At 41.4% G+C, this 16,360-nt stretch overlaps 1 protein-coding gene across 6 annotated transcripts in view; it reads right to left on the bottom strand.

Annotated features, from left to right (window-relative positions):
• The window catches only part of CACNB2 (calcium voltage-gated channel auxiliary subunit beta 2), a 598,025-nt gene that overhangs the window by 51,508 nt on the left and 530,157 nt on the right, over positions 1–16,360 (bottom strand). For all 6 annotated transcript variants that reach the window (XM_085630831.1, XM_085630835.1, XM_085630833.1 and 3 more), the window contains exons 9-10: positions 13,091–13,200; positions 1,166–1,317 (exon numbers count right to left, since the gene is read on the bottom strand). In XM_085630831.1, coding sequence (XP_085486957.1) covers positions 1,166–1,317; positions 13,091–13,200 — 262 coding nt within the window. The remainder of the gene's footprint in view (positions 1–1,165; positions 1,318–13,090; positions 13,201–16,360) is intronic.

The raw sequence follows: 16,360 nt of genomic DNA on the forward strand, positions 1-16,360 counted from the left end.
GCATAGTCCCATACGATAGTCATATTTAAGTGACTCCAGGGACTTGTGATCAGGGCATTGCAGTGAGTCTTTTTCACCCACCCAAAAACCTAGAAGGCAATTCTCTTGGACTAAGGCCAGTATGCCTTTACCTTACAAATATTTTCCCCAAAGATTAGAAAGGGCATTGCACAGGGAATCCCATTTCCCAGGTATGGAGTTCGGAGCTATGGAAAACTCTGAACAGGTATATAGAACATTGGATGGAAAGTAACATGACTGTCAGGCCCTAAGAGTAAGCCGGGAAATGTGGTCCGGTGCAGCTTTCTAGGCTTACACTTTGTAATGTTTAGGAATTCAAGACAGTTGGAAAATTACATACAGGCAGAGGTGGAGATCTACCCCTGCATTTTTTCAAATTGTCTTTGTGAATCAAGCCTATTAATTTTCTCCACAGGGAAAACATATTTCCCCGCAGAGAAACCCCTTCCCTTACACTCCTACTGAGTCTGGGAATTATCCATTCCCATTTCCATCCCGTAAAGGATTAACACCAGCCCTTGGCATCTGTTTCAAAGGTGTAAAGGGGAAATGAGAGGAGTTTTGTGAACACCCACAAAGATACAGGTTTGTGGGAGTTCACTAACTTCTAAGGCTAACTAGGCCTTTGAATGTCTATTTCCCCACCCCTTAAGTGGGATTTACGGGTGTGGAGAACTACACACTGGTGGTGGAGCTTTCCAAATATGAATGGTTTTACACCTGTTGGAATCTCTTTCTGAATTCCTGACAGGTGTAAAAAATGTAATCCAGTTGTAAACGGATGGAATTTATTTTTCAGAATTGGGCTCATTTTGCTGAATCTTAGACTTTAATGATCCATCTTACAATTATTTTAGGAAATCGCAATCTCCCTTAATTTCTTATACCTTTACCCCCAGTAGAAAACACTTGAATATGGTCTACAAACAAGTAATCTTCTCAGGTTTGAATTGTAAACTGAAAGGCAGGCAGCGATGATTTGAAAATGTATTGATGGTAAAAGAAAAGACATGCTATTAGTTCATGAAGTGTTTGAGTGGCAAGTTCTTGCCATGATGTAGAAAGAGCAGAGTCACCTTTCTGAAACAACCCAAACAAGAATATACTCACAAATAAACTGAGTTCCATAAAGTATAATATTTACCTTTGGTGAGGAAATCTTTACATATACTATGATGGGAGCCAGAGAAGTTTTACTAAGTTGTGTTGGATGATTTATGGTGTCAGCATCAAGTACTACCAACTGCAATGTTCGTGCTAATTCAAAGATCCGCTCAATTTCACTCTGAACTTCAGCTGTAAAGTAAAACAAAGGAAAATTTGTATGTTTGTTCCTTAATACAAAATTGAGTAATTTGAATGATAGAGCTATCATACGCAGAGACTTTATAATATCCAGAATCAAAACATCAAGCCCTTAGATGCCCACAATACAGTTTCTCCAACCTTGACAATTCACTTTGGCACTTTGTCAAAATGTATGTGATTCTGGGTAAAACCATTCATATCTCCATAACGGTATAGTACTTAATTATGTAAAACGCATAAATATGGTTGATGTAAAAAATAAAAAAATTACATGTTTCTCCCAAGTGCTACCCCTCCCTGCCATCACATCCTGTTTTTAAACTGGTCCATAAACACTACTATTATAGGTCAAGATTATGTGGCCCATTTACTTGCTACACACGTTTCGTAGAACACGTAATACTAAAGTTACTTCTAGATTCCTTGACCTGGGTATTGCGGCAAAGCGACTGATCACAAAGCGCATGCTTGGAGACGCTCTGTACTCACATGGGCTAGAGCCGAAAGTGTAGCAATACATAGAGAGGAAGTCATAGGCCTCAGGAAAATACCTATTTCTACGTACTGGGACACAATCCTGGCTGCGTTTCAGCTACACGCAGACCAGCTAAGTCAGCCCACGCAACTACCTGACTCGACTGGGTAGACATGCGCAGGCGCCCACCACCCACAAACTACACACAGACACCAGGCCGGTTTTCCCTGTATGACCACTGACCTTTCAACACACATACCCACTGCGCGAGCAGGGGTGCACCGAGCGGCACTTGCACATGCCAACAGCTGCAGATACACAACTTCACTCCAGCAAAGCTCCAAGTTCCGCTCCCTACCCCCAGTTACTGTTGAATGACTGGCACACCATGCACACTGCAACGTAACTAGCTTCAACAGGTTGTTCGCCACACGAATCACAAGCAGAGCAGCTGTTGGACTGTATACGTAAGGCATGGCCAATCAAAGACAACAGAGGATTCCTGCTCAGTCACCATGCCTATCGGCCCAATACGTGTGCAGATATATCCTTTGGCAATACAAGAAAAGCAGATGATATTGTTGCTTTATGTTGCAGCGAAATGTATTGATGACTAGTGATAAGAATGTAAAAATTAATAAAATCAATAAAACATAAAAAAATATATATATATAGGTCAAGATTATGGTGAATACCTTCCATATAGAAAGGAATGACCCTCTTACAATAATAAGGTCTCTGTAAAGCAAATCAAAGCTTTGTCAAGCTACATGTACACTATATCAGGGACCAAATAAAAAAATCTGAATCACTGATTAGAATAGAGAATTAAAAAAGAACTGAGGAAGTGAATGCTTGAATTAAGCTAAACCACTGGAAAAGTACTTGGGGCTGCATCCCAGTCTATCATTTTGTTTTTTGCTTACCATGCCACCTCAGAGTAAATCCAACCATATGCAAATTAGCCTTAGTCCTGCTCCAACAGGAACAGCAGTGCTTTATTTGAGCCAGTGGTTTCTGGTGCTCGGCACCGGCCAACACCAGCACTTATGACACCTGCCACATGGTGGCACTGTGTGTAATTGGAAGATGAGCAGAACAACTGTTGTTTATGAATTCAATATACATTAAAAACAAGAAATACCGGCCACCATTCTTATAGTTTTGGGGCATCAAACGTTAGAATTGTCACACTTGTAGGAGTGTGATGGTTAGTAGTTCTGCAAGTACTGTCAATGTTAGCGCTGTCAGTGGCAATGTGTGGTGCAAGCTGCGGTGGTTTCCTGAAGAGGGCCCTGGCACTTATTGTTTTACAAATTAAGCACTGAGGAACAGTCCCTCAGAAACTTCCAACCCTGGTACATTCTGAACCAGAACACATGGATCCTAAGGCCATTGGAACGATACACTGGAATACGGTCCAGAGAAGTTACCAGTGGCACTCTTGTGTACCTCAGTGCGACACCCTATATGCAACAGTTATGCCTAGACATTGGCCCTGGGGTCACAGTGAGATAGTACTCATGCTACACCCAAATGAAGATGCACAATCAGGCAGAAACTGGTATTGCTTTACCTCCTGTCAGTGGGAGCCTAGCCTGGCAGTTTCGGGCTGAACTGTTCGAATTGGAGCAGAATGAAGACAGATCTGCAGATGGCTGGTTCTTGTCTGAGGTGGCATGGTGGGAAAAGATCAATGGAATGAATGCAGCTTAAAGAAATTTCCAATGGCTGGGATTTATTCCACCTATCACTTTTTTGTGTTCCCCAGTAATCATAGGTTGGAAAATCGTAGGGGCATGTGTCGGAAAGTGGCTTTATTCCTGTGAGTCGCCACTTCCAAGTTTTTTTATTTTTTAACATCTGGCTTTTTTTTACGTCTTCTGTGAGTAAGCCTCACAAAGGAATTTAAAAAATGTAATCTACTGTGTACCTCTGGCATAAGGGTCTCTCAACAGATTCAAAATGACACATGTTCATGTGCACTTTAGTGCATGCTGAGTGGGAAAGTCTGTCTGTCTCCTTCTTGCATCTGCTCATAGGTGAAACTGTTGCAAATGATACAGAGACTAAACAAGTCTCAGTCTGCAAATCTTGGTTGAAGAAGATGTCCTACTGTTCTGCTCTAAGCCGCTATGCTGGATTTTTTCCAAGAAGGTTGTGCTAAGGGGTTGGAAAGACAGTGGACTGATTCATGGATGTGCCAGTTAGGCGAGGAGTTGTGATGTGGCATCAATGGACTGGGAAGGCAACTCCTATGTTACAGAATCATCCAATTCCATTGTAAACCACTGCACAGGGAAGGACAGCTGAGGGAACAGGGAAGAGCGTGTAGGATAAAGTAAACTTGTTAACTCAGCAGGCACATCAAAGTAAAAACGAAACGAAAAGTACATATTTTTCAGGCAGACCATGGATGCATCAGGGTTTGGAAGAAACTGGCTCGGGAGAATGGGCACTCCTTTGGTGAGTGTAATGGTGCTCCCTGAGGATTAGGAGCACCCGAATAGCTTCTCTTAAGTTTTGAAGGGTTGCTTGGCGAGCAGAGGCAGGCCCCGACAAGGGACAGAAAGTGCAGCCTCTAAGGGTGATGAATCTGTCTTCGTCCAAAAGTTGGGGTTTTCAGCACGTCATTTCCTGGGCAAAGCTTTTAAGTTTACCTGGAAGTTTATTTTGGGTGCTAATTGGTTGCTTGGCAACATAGTGTAAAGAAGAAATATGCATTTGGACTAAAATGTTTCTGGTTCTTTTTTTGTTAAAATGCTATGAATGCCAATAGGATTGGCTGATTTATTGTGAATTGGAAATATTATGAAGTCTTGTTAAAACCCATAGGTGGGTGTTTATCATTAACGTAATGATGATTGCCAAATGCCTACTGTCTATCATGAAAAGTATGACAAACCTAATAGACATCGCTCCTCGATAGTGAAAGTAACACATTTAATTTTGCTTGGTAAAATCATAGGATATTGGTAATGGATTTTGCATTAAATGTGTGGCTAAACCCAGCAGGCCTGATTTCATCATAATGCAAACCGGACTTTTAATAATGTCATATCTTGTCGTACTGATTACTATAGGTACATAGAGGACAATCCTAGTTTTAGGGTGAGGGTCTGCTGGCATCGGATTTAGATGTATTGCAAAATAAATACTCAGTGCATGCCGTGCTTCCTTGATGTCAAGATTCATCATTAATGTAATCTAACCATCTGATCTTTCCAATATGCAGGTGAATAATTCGCTTTTAGTCAGCTTTTTAGGTCTCGCCTACGCAGCGCGCATGTGCTGCATAGGAGGAGACCTTTAGAAATCGATTCGGTTTTTGTGCCACAAACGTGCACGCATTGCATTCCTTTCAATGGCAACGCGTGCACGTTTGGCGATTCCCTTGCAGAGCAAGCTTTAGCAACATCGGTTTGTAATTAACTTCCAAACAGATGGTGCCCAAGGCTCGCGTCTGCAAGGGAATCGCTGTGTGTGCTCTCGGTGCAGTCCCCCCGCCCCTCCCACTTGTTTCTAGAGACGTGCCGACGGGTGATTAAAGGGCTCACTGGTTTACTTTATTGGAGAGCGCGGCGCCCACTTCATATACACCAAGGTCTGGCCTATTCCACACGTGCTCCTCATCCTAATCTGCTTTGTTCCCCTCACATCTCAGTAAACTGAAGCGCAGGGACAGAGATACTTGTCCAGGATCACACCGGCTGTCACGGGTGGTCAGGGAGGGCAGCCGTACCTTGACTTCACTATTGAATGGGGCTGCAACACCTTCTCCTACGGGAGGAGAGAACGAGTGCCTATAGTCCCTTTTCTACCACCCCCGGCAGGAAAGCTTCACGGATACCGTAGTGCCTTGAGAACCCCCATACTCATTAACATTTGCCAGTATGTACTTCGAGCCGAGAGTACAAACTGCCCGCGGTGCAGTGGACAAAAACAGTACAACACACTGTGTAAATCAGTTCAGTCCACAAATGGTGCATTTTAACTTCATATTTTATCCTGTATATTAATGTTGCATAGATCGACACCACTTCATTCCTGGGTCCACTTTTCATTATAAATGTTCTGGCATTTGACCATTCAAAGATGGCGATTGTTTTGCTGCGGTCACAGCCAGTCAGGTTCTTTGTAATTGATCTGAAGCAGCCAATCAGATTTGCCGCACCGGAACGAATTATCGAGATTGAGCGCGTGTATTCCTGCCAGGGTTTATTGTTGTTATCCTAATTCCTTCCAGGTAAGCTATCCCTTAAGTTTTCTTAATGGCGTAAAAAGGCCGTCTCAAGCCACCGGCCATTCAGTTTCTGATAAATATCACAGAGTAAGGACTGCGAGTGCCTTATATTAGGTGGAGAATGTGGAATGTTGTGAGACTGGGAACAGCAGAAAGGACGTGTGCTCATGCGTGGGGTACAGACAGGGGTCAAGCCAGCTATAGGTGGCCCGAGGGAATGGCAGACGGGGTAGCGTGCGTAGAATTTTTTGGGGATAAGATGTTTTCACTAGGTGCAAGGGATCGGACATAAAAGATTGCTTGCTTGGTCGAGGAAGGAAGAGGGGTCCTGGCGGCAGGTAACTGTAATTGTAGAGAGAGGGCTTAGCTACGCCTTCCGTGAAGTTGTCGCCAGGATTGGGTGAGTAGAAGTCCCGGATTTCCACGGACATTACTGGTTTTTCGTGGTCTGTCCTGGCAGTTTTAATTAAAACTAATAAATGTCCCGGTTTGAGGGAGAGGGACAGTGAACATGCACATTTGACTTGAAATACCGTTCTGGCTTTAAGGGGATGAAAAAACTGGAGGGTCTCTCAAAGGGGCCTGGCCAATGTAATTAAGGGCGTGGCTTAAAAATACTTAAAATAAAAAACCTGGGCTTAGCATAGTGTGCCGCCAGACTTCTATTTTGCTGTGTCATGCATTGAATCCAGATATACGATACAACAAGTAACATCATACCTACAACAAGTTAGGACTATTGGCTTTGTCAATGGTTGTTAGTTGCATAAGATACATTAGCAGCAACTATTGCTTGTATATAATGTTGAAAAAGCTTCCACTTAAAGCCCTGGTGACACCACGACAATGTTGCTGCTCCTGAGTTTCAAAAAGAGAAGGGAAATCCAGAGATAAAATGACTCTCTTTAAAGGATTTCCCTTCCCTACAACGCTTACCTAGCATGATGTCATGCAGTAACTGCTCCACTAGTGAGAAGTGAGCAGTGTACATCGATGTGCCTGCGGTCACTGCACAGACCGCCTGTGCCAGGGCACAAAACAGAGCCCTGCGTTATGAGATTTCTTCTTGCCTACAAAAATAACACTAAGAAAAAATGACAAAACAGTCCAAGCTGAACGCCCCGATGGCCCTGTGTCTGCAGACCCTATGGCTCCCGGCAAATCCTTGTGCCCAAGATCGGCCCGTATTTTCTCGACTCTCAAAAATAAGTGGTACTTCACTGACTGAAAGGGCAAAGTTTGTGACCTTCATCAATAAAGCTGATCCTTATGTAGCAGAGCTGCCATGGAGTGAACAGCAGAATCTGGATAGCCAATAGGTTTCGCCTTTGGGACCTTATAAGTGTTTAGCCATGCAACAGTTGATGTTGTTGCACCAAGGATATTGTGCTGCATAATTAAATACTTATAAGGTCCCAAAAGCGAGACCTATTGGCTATGCCAATCCTTGTTACTATTTGTCCTCTACAAAGTTAAATGCATTTGGAAAAGAAGGTTACTGTAGAAGTACTTGTCTTACCCTTGTTAGCTCAGTACTAATGACTTCCCTCATTTTATTTATTTATTTTTCTTAGGGGGTATTCATAAAGGACGATTCTAATCTTGTGAAGGGGTGGAGTGCTAGACATAGCAACACATATCCAACATGATGGGAGAAGTCTGGAATTAAGATGAAAGCAATACATATCAGAGCGAATAAGAAAAGGGATGGGATACCAGTTAGGAAGATGTGAACATAGATAAAATACTTACACTTTCTTCAATTGATTATTAATCGGGCCACTGCATGAATAAACTGCTAATTGGTGTCAGTGATGCCTCTAGGAGGTCATCAGTAAGAGCATTAGACCCTTCAATTTGTGACAGAAAGGGGGACTGGATTGTGGATAGGAAGGTCACAGGTGGGAGAAGGGTCTTCATTTTGTACACCAATGAACCTTAGAACCAAGCTGCCTCTGTGGCTATTCTTGATGTAATCTTTTAAGGAAAGAGATAATTCAGTGAAGAAGGCCAATGATTTGGTAGAATAAAATGAGAAGGGGAAAAAGAAATATTGTTGAGCCACTCCAAGCTGAGAGGAAGGATCAGTTATTTCTCTAGCAGACCCGGTCTTTGCCGGGCTACATTTCACAAACTGCAGTCATCTAGGTATCAATAAATTTCAGATAGTATGTGAGTTTATGAATGTCTTTAACACTACACGCAAATATAAAATGGGGTGTCATCAGTGAATTGATAGAAGACAATGTCATGTTGGCTATGGGGTATTCCCAACAACTCCAGGTAGGATTTGAACTACGTGGGAGCAATAATTGATGGACATTTGGAGGATTCCAACAGCACAAATTGTTTTCTATTGGAAATGTTTGCAATGAACCCATTTAAAACAGAATTGTAGATGTCCATGAATGATGCGGGACTCATAAGTGATTCCAGGCAGTCAATAATATCAAAGGTTAATTGAGTCTCATTTTCAGTGGAAGAAAATGCCTGCAATTGGGCAGTAGCAGCAGATCTCACCTGGATCAAGGTGGTTATTTAGTAAGAGGGTGGATATCATTAGCCTTGAAGGACATGAGAGGAGATGAGTAAATATTCAGGATATATGGCGGAGTCTCAGGAAGTAAGGATTTGATGAGAATAAGGTCATCATCAGGGGCAGTCAATTTTAGTGAATGCAGGATTCTTATTGGAGATTGTACTTTTAATAGTTATGGGGAAGGTGAGAAATTATGTAGAGATGGGGCATGTGAGGTTTACATTTGATGAGGTGACTGTTAGTATTGTGTCTGATTATTTTGATTATCATAAAGTATTATTTGATATCAGAGGATTTCTGCTCTGAATGCAAAATAGGTATTAGTGGAAGAGGGTTACAACTGTGTTTGACTGCTATTAGTAATGGATTGTTTTCACTTAAGCCTTAAGGATGGTATCTGGGTAATAACGTAGCTTTGGTAGTTGCAAAGATTATTTGTATGTCATGTGTGCTGTTTTCAGTGTGACAAGGATTCCTAGGGATTTGGATTTTTCAAGTTTGCTGATGCGACTTTGCAGGCATTCAGTTCCTAGGGGTACTATTGTGCACAGTGCTTTGGTCTGCCTTTTTTCACATGTAATGGAACATATACGTCTAAATGCAATCATTCATTATTTATAGATGTGTGCCAGGGTCAGTGTAGTGGGTAGAAGGGAAGGAAATTACAAGTTCCTATGAGTGTCTTGAACAAGAAATTCTTAAATGATTCTGTTGTTAATACAGATAGCTTTGGTTGCCCCCATTAGGTGGGCCCCTTGGAGGTTAAACATGAAAGGTTGCCATTCTAGAGGAAGCAGTCAGTACTTGAAAAACACAAAAAGACAGAGTTAACCAGGCTAAGGTTTTTACCCTTAGAATGAGTAAGAATGGAGACCTGGTATGTCATTTTGAGTGAGTTGAAAGTAACGAGAAATTAATCTTACATGCCTTTAATGTTGTGGTCCGCTGGGAGGTTGAAGTTACGAAGGTAAATTATATTTGGGTGAAATATTGCTTTTGAAGAGATGGACTTTCGTGCAAAAGGCTATGTAAAACTCAATTCATCTAAACAGTTAGTCTAGAAGACATGATTTGAAAAAAGGAAAGAAAGGATGGTAAAACAAAGCATTTTCTGGATGGTGTTTACATATATAAAAGCAAAGTTGCACTAGTTTTGTGTGGGAGTAGTTGTGGTTGAAATTATAATTGTCTGGTACGTGTTTGTCAAAGGCAATAGTTGTAGTACGGCAGAGAATAGCTTGGTTGTTGACGGAGATTAGGCCAGCAATAATTGATAAATGACTGTACAGCAGGTGCTAATGATTGTGAGAGGAAAGGGAAGGAGCGGAGGTGGGATGTATGTATGTGAGTTATGATGTGGATTCGATTTTATGATAAGTTGAGGGGATGTTGTGATGTTTGCTAGAGTGAGATTGGTGAGCTGAGTGTGGGGTGTCGGGAAGCCCTCATACAGTGTCCCATTACTTCTGTGGGTGAAGAATTTCAAAGTCCCTACTTCACAAAAAGATGAATATCTTTCGCATGCTGGATCCCACAGTTCCTAACCTTTCAGTACAGATCCATAGATGGCAGAATGAGAGACAGTCTTTTCAACCATTTTGTTCAGCCTGGGAACCAGCCACTGCCAAGACCCACCTGACACTGATGTTTCTTATTTCAGGACCTTTAGTCCTATTCTCCCTGTGAACTTCAGCTTCCAGGACTGTTTAGGATTTCTTTTAGCTCTGACAATTGAAGTGGAAGCAGATGCCCCTCAGTTGTTCAAATGGTTCAAAAACATGTCTCATGCAGTCTTTTCTGGTAATTGTCAGGATCCAGAAGAATTCTGATTACCCAATTGCTGGAGTCCTGATTCATAAGGCTAACCACTGAATTACTGCAGAATTTCCACACTGTCCTGCCTCTATTTTTCAGCATATTCCACATTTTTTTTGAGGTAAGCTACCCCAGGAATCATCTTTTCCCAAATGGCAGAAGAGCAGTTCAGGTCAGCTGCCGTGTACAGGCTCCCTAGGTCTGCACCTGGGATCACCAATTTTGATCAGACACAGCATTCTCCCCTTCATGAGAAACTCCATCAAACTGGTCACCCTTTGAGTCAGGTGACTATATCTGTAAGGGAAAGCGGTCTTGAAAGGCCCAACACTGCCTGAACAATAGTAACAAAATGTTGTCTGCCTTAGTGTTGGACAGTCATGCACAACTTCACTTATCCACTCACAACCCCTGCTAAGTATAGGTTTGGGGGCCCATGGCAGGGACCTTTAAGCAAAACGCAACTGTGTCCAGACAAATTAATAACTATGCAAGTGTTCTAAACCTTTTTATAGGGCTCTGGGCTTAGATTTCCACTGATTAGTAAAATGTTACAAGAGTAAAAATTCAAATATGGTCCTCTCAATAGCTTTGAACAGAATTTTTAAAAACAGATCATCGCGGTCAGGAAAATGCTCCTATGGTCTACATCTTAACAGCACTTTGGTGCTCCCATTATTAGTGAACCGGGAAATTTAGGTTACTACTGAAACATGGCCATTGAAATAAATGACATGCATCACTTCTGATGAATATGCAATTGAGCCTTTTGAGCTTCAGGTTGCACTATAAAGTTGACCTATTAATTACACATGCTGGCCTTAACATGTTTAAATGGTTTAGTCTGACATGCTAACACGGAGGTCGGATATGCCACACAGCTCTTTATCAATCCTGTTCCCCTGGGTTTTATTATCTTGCATGTGATGACAGAACCACTTTGCAACCCACACTTTCTTGCAACTTGTACGTTTTTGCTTGTTTTAACATGGACTTATCTAAAAGCCAACTATGACCACTGGTACATTCCAATCAGTTGTTATGCTTTAAAAGCAGGGCACATGTAGTGAGAGGGTCACATATAATGAAATGTAATCAGCACAGTCTTACTGCCCACAGATCTGTGAATGCCAGATACTTAACCAAAATGATGAAGAACCCACACAAAAGATGCATTTTCCTACTGATCGCTTTGTGACAGACTGGGAGTTTCAATTTCCAAGGCGTCAACATTACAAACGTTGAACGCAGTGCTACAGACCACCCTCCCATTTTAGGATGACGCCAAGCTCCAGGAGAGACTCCAGCGGATCCAAAACGCCTCAGCCAGACTCATCCTCGACATCCCACGATCCAGCCACATCTCCGGTCATCTGAGAGACCTTCACTGGCTCCCCATCAACAAGAGAATCACCTTCCGCCTCCTCACCCACGCACACAAAGCCCTACACGACCAAGGCCCGAGCTACCTCAACAGCCGAGTCAACTTCTACGCTCCCAAACGCCACCTCCGATCAGCCAACCACGCCCTCGCCGCCGTCCCCCGCATCCGAAGAGCGACTACAGGAGGAAGGTCCTTCTCCTACCTGGCCGCCAAGACCTGGAACTCCCTCCCGTCCGACCTGCGCCTGACCCAAGACCACCTCTCCTTCAGGAAGAAGCTGAAGACCTGGCTGTTCGAGCAGTAGCGGCACCCCCCCTCCCCAGCGCCTTGAGACCCTACGGGTATGTAGCGCGCTTTATAAGTGTCACTGATTGATTGATTGAATGTGTATGTTTGTGAAGCCAACATTAAATGTGAGTAAATTCTAATACCCAGGTAGTTTAAAACCTCCATCATTTCAATTGGTCCCAAGTTCAGTGTGATACAGCTTTCATTTTAAAGGACATTTTTTATCATAAGCCCCATCTGTCATGAAGTAGAGCATTGGAGTACCTTAATCACATCTAACTGGGCATGTATATAACTGCATATACCAATATATAAAATAGAAATGAGGCAAGTCTACATTCTTGCGATACTCCTTTCTCATTAAGGAGAACCTAAGCCATGTGGAATGTTTTTCCCTGTTGCACTGTAATTATTGTATAATGGCATTCATTACACAGTTCAGCAGGATACATATAGGTCATAACTAATCTTGTCCATATGCTACACACTTTTTTCTACTTACTGCCCAACATGCTGTTTTCAGTACAGTAAGGCCGAAACAGCCCTTAGCATTCTTAAGAAAACACAAATGTTCACAACAAAGCACGGATGTAAAGCATTGATTCGTCTGATTCATTTCCGACGTAAAAAAATAATATACTCTTTGTTCATGATGTAAGTGAGGAGAAATAACTTGAAGCAGTTCATTAAAAGTCAAAGACAGCCCAATGATTAGAGACTTTGATTGACATCAATGCATAACTCGCGGGCATGTATATTTATTACACTGACCAGTCTATTAAAGAGGTGGTCAATATGAAGAATGATCAGTTAATTCTAAACCTGCTTTAGAGTTATTGCTGAAACCATGTAGTTTTTAACAAAGATATAATAACAAACTCGTTTCTTTCTTTAAAAAAGAATGCAAGTACAAAAGAAGAAAACTGGGCACGTAATATTGTACTACCAGGTATCTACAGAAAATTCTTCAAAATTATATTTTGTAAACCTCAATTAATAGATATTTCAGGTACTTACCTAAACTTGACCTTGTGTTAGATCTTTCTATTATTGCATGTTTACTAGGATTGTTTAATACTGAACGTTTGGCAAGTGAGATGTCCGCTGTAACCCGTGTAATCGATATCCTATTGGAAAACAAAGAGAAAGCATTTCACGTAAAACTCTGTATAATGTAAATTATTTAAAAAAAAAGTGACCACTCTGTATTCCAAACTATGGCAGTACTACATGGCTATCATTTAGTGAGAGTTTAAGGCAGAAGGAGAGAAGTCCTGTTTATAGGGGACTAGGGTACTTTGCGAGATTTAAGCGTTTAAAATGCTCAATTCAATTCTATTAGTGCGTTCATTTGAGCTTGCCCCTGCTGTAAATAACTCCTGCCTTGTGTATGGTTGGAGCAGAAGAAGTAATAGAAGAGATAGTACAAACATGTTGAGATTGAGTTTTAAATCCACCGTTTAAGACTTGAAAAGTGGTCTGCCTTATTTCCCTTTCTGTTTCCCTTATTATCTCTCAGCAGCTTCTCTTGCTGAGTCAGCCCTACTTTGTCGTATGGCTGCATAAATCAAAGTGGCAATTAATGTTTTTCTCTTGAAGTATTTTACCACATATTTTAAACATAAGATTTATTTTTACCAGAACCAGGACTCAATTGTGACAGCCAACGATGGTACAGCTTGCCTATAATATATGTATAAACCAGCCACATGATCCTTTTTTTTGAGAGGTCAATCAACACCTTCCGGCTCTTCTTTGCTCTAGGAAGTGGTAGCAAATTATGGTGAGAGTACCTTCTATGCCAAAAACCGTGATCTAGAGGACAATCCACATGGCACTTTCTCAAGAATCTGTTCCTGGACTAGTTCTCCCACTTTTGGGAGCTACCCATCGAAAGCAACTATATTTCAGTGGCAGTGGCAGATAAGTCTTATTTGAAAATTTCTCTTGCAAATCTTTGATGCTCTGCAATAGATGCACATGTGAGATCAGATGAATCAATCAGTGACTCTGCATTCAAGAGAACCCTATGTAAAGCAAGTATCCTGAAAAGTATTTCATATGGTGTGCCGCCATTCAGTACACCTATACGCAAACTGAGTGCCCACTGTACCTTATATAGGTTATACCACAACAATTCTGTATTGAATACCCTAGCAGTCAAGGCTTTTTAAGCGTCTTATTGGCTGGCTCATCAATTGTGTTTGGTTCTGGATGGAGGGGGTGCAAGAATAACAGAGGTACTTCTAAAGTAGACATAGCATCAGTAAATGCCTTAGTGGCAAATGTTGAGTTATTTTCTAAATTACATGTATGAACTTATCCCATTGCAACTAGGCACAGCAAGTCTTTTACTACCACTCAGTGATATTTTTGTTTTTGGGGCCAAACCCACATAAAGCAAGCTCATAGATCAACTACCATTAATATATATTTGTAATGAGTTGCACTTGGCAATAGGGGAATGTGGTCGAGGTACATGACACCAAATGGAATATTGGATATCATTAGAAAAATAGGCACTAATCTTATAGCAGGAGTGGGTTTCAACTGGTGACAAATGTTATATTGCTATATGCATCCTATAGCATTTCCCAATACATTTGGCCACTAATTGTCTTTGTTGTAGCATTGATGTTGTAGCACTAATAAAAGCATAAGCCAACGCTAAACTATGACGAGCCTCTTTGATAAGATATAATCTACATTTTTCATTAGGAATATGTCTATCCTCTATCACTGGTGTATACAAAAACCATGAACATTATCTTTGGAGAGGCTATAGAAATAATTAAAGGGAGACCTTCAGGGGGCTTTTCCCCTCACATTGTTGTCTGTGTTGTCACCATATCTGCATCGATAATCATTTTAGATTGCATCACAGCAGCAACCTTACAGGTTTGCACCTCTGTCTTTGCAGCCAAAGCAGGTGCTAGTAATTGTTTGGTTTGACTTTTTTAAATTAATTAATGGTCTTAACATATACCATCACCTACAACCCAAAGGCTGGAGAGGTTAAGCAGTTTATCAGAAGTCATTGGCAGGACCACGTTATCAACAATTAACCTTTAACACGTCCACCACGATGCTGTACATGGGTGTAGTAGTGTTCCTATGTTGGGAATAGCATGGAGAAGTAATCTAGGTTTTAAGTTGGTTGGGATGTGCTACTTATGTGGAGAAAGGAGACATCCATCCACTCGGGATAAGACACAATTCTTTTATATATTTGGGGCACGTTACTTCTCGGAAATCCCAAGGTAGGATGCGTATGATGGGGTCCCAGGTGACGTCATAGGCCGGGATGGATTGCTGGGTAACCATCTTCAACTTTTCCATTGCCATGGTTGTCCAAAGGCGGCTCATCCAGTCATGAAGCGTGGGAACGATGTTCGTTCCTCATAGTTCCAGTATGCTCTGAACAGCCTTAAGTAAAGTCATGGCTATCTGTTTCCCACTTATTGAGATTGGGGATCGTTTAAGCGGGTATGGTTTGCCCATGCACTTAAATTTTTTTTTTAGCAAGCATTCCTTCACTTTTATTGGCCATTGCATGCTGTATGTGGACCAAGGTAGCATGTCATATAGAGCAGGCACCTTTCCCTAAAATTGTTAGCCTTTACCTATTTCCCCTTTGAATCTCTGAATCGATTCAGGCGCTAATGTGGTAGATCCCCATTTTAACCTTGTACACACAGTAGAAATCTGGTGCTAATCCTTTGCCTTCACAGAATACATATCCTAAAATGTGTATGATAACGATATAATCTTTAATTTGTGAAAATTTACTTTATATCTGTATCGAGTTAAAAAGGTCACTATTCTATCCACATTTTCTAGATGCTACTTTAAATCATCAGTAATATATTTGTCATCGATTTACAGCACTTTAAAATTATCTTGTACAATCTCATTTATTCTAGCTGCAAATAACCCAGGGCTATTGCTATACTCCTGTGGGAGCCTTGTATAACCATAATCAAAAGACCACCAACATGTAAAGACAGTTAAATATTGCAATTCACACACTTTCCTTTGGCTACAGAAAGCATTACCAAAGTAGTTTTCCCAAATAAATTAGTCATCAGTCCAGTATTGTGAATGTGTGGCACCGCATGTGTGCATGTATGCAAGTTCTAATTTGTACAGTCCAGTACAACTGTATTTATCTTGTCCTATTTCAACATCAGAAAATAGAAAAGTGTACATGGTCAATTGGCAATGCACTATCATACTCTAGTACTGTGATCCAGGATAGCCTTTATATCACACGTTTCCCTCTGGTAT

The sequence above is a fragment of the Triturus cristatus genome, chromosome 10, assembly GCF_964204655.1.
Source record: "Triturus cristatus chromosome 10, aTriCri1.1, whole genome shotgun sequence".
Classification (NCBI taxonomy): Eukaryota; Metazoa; Chordata; class Amphibia; order Caudata; family Salamandridae; genus Triturus; species Triturus cristatus.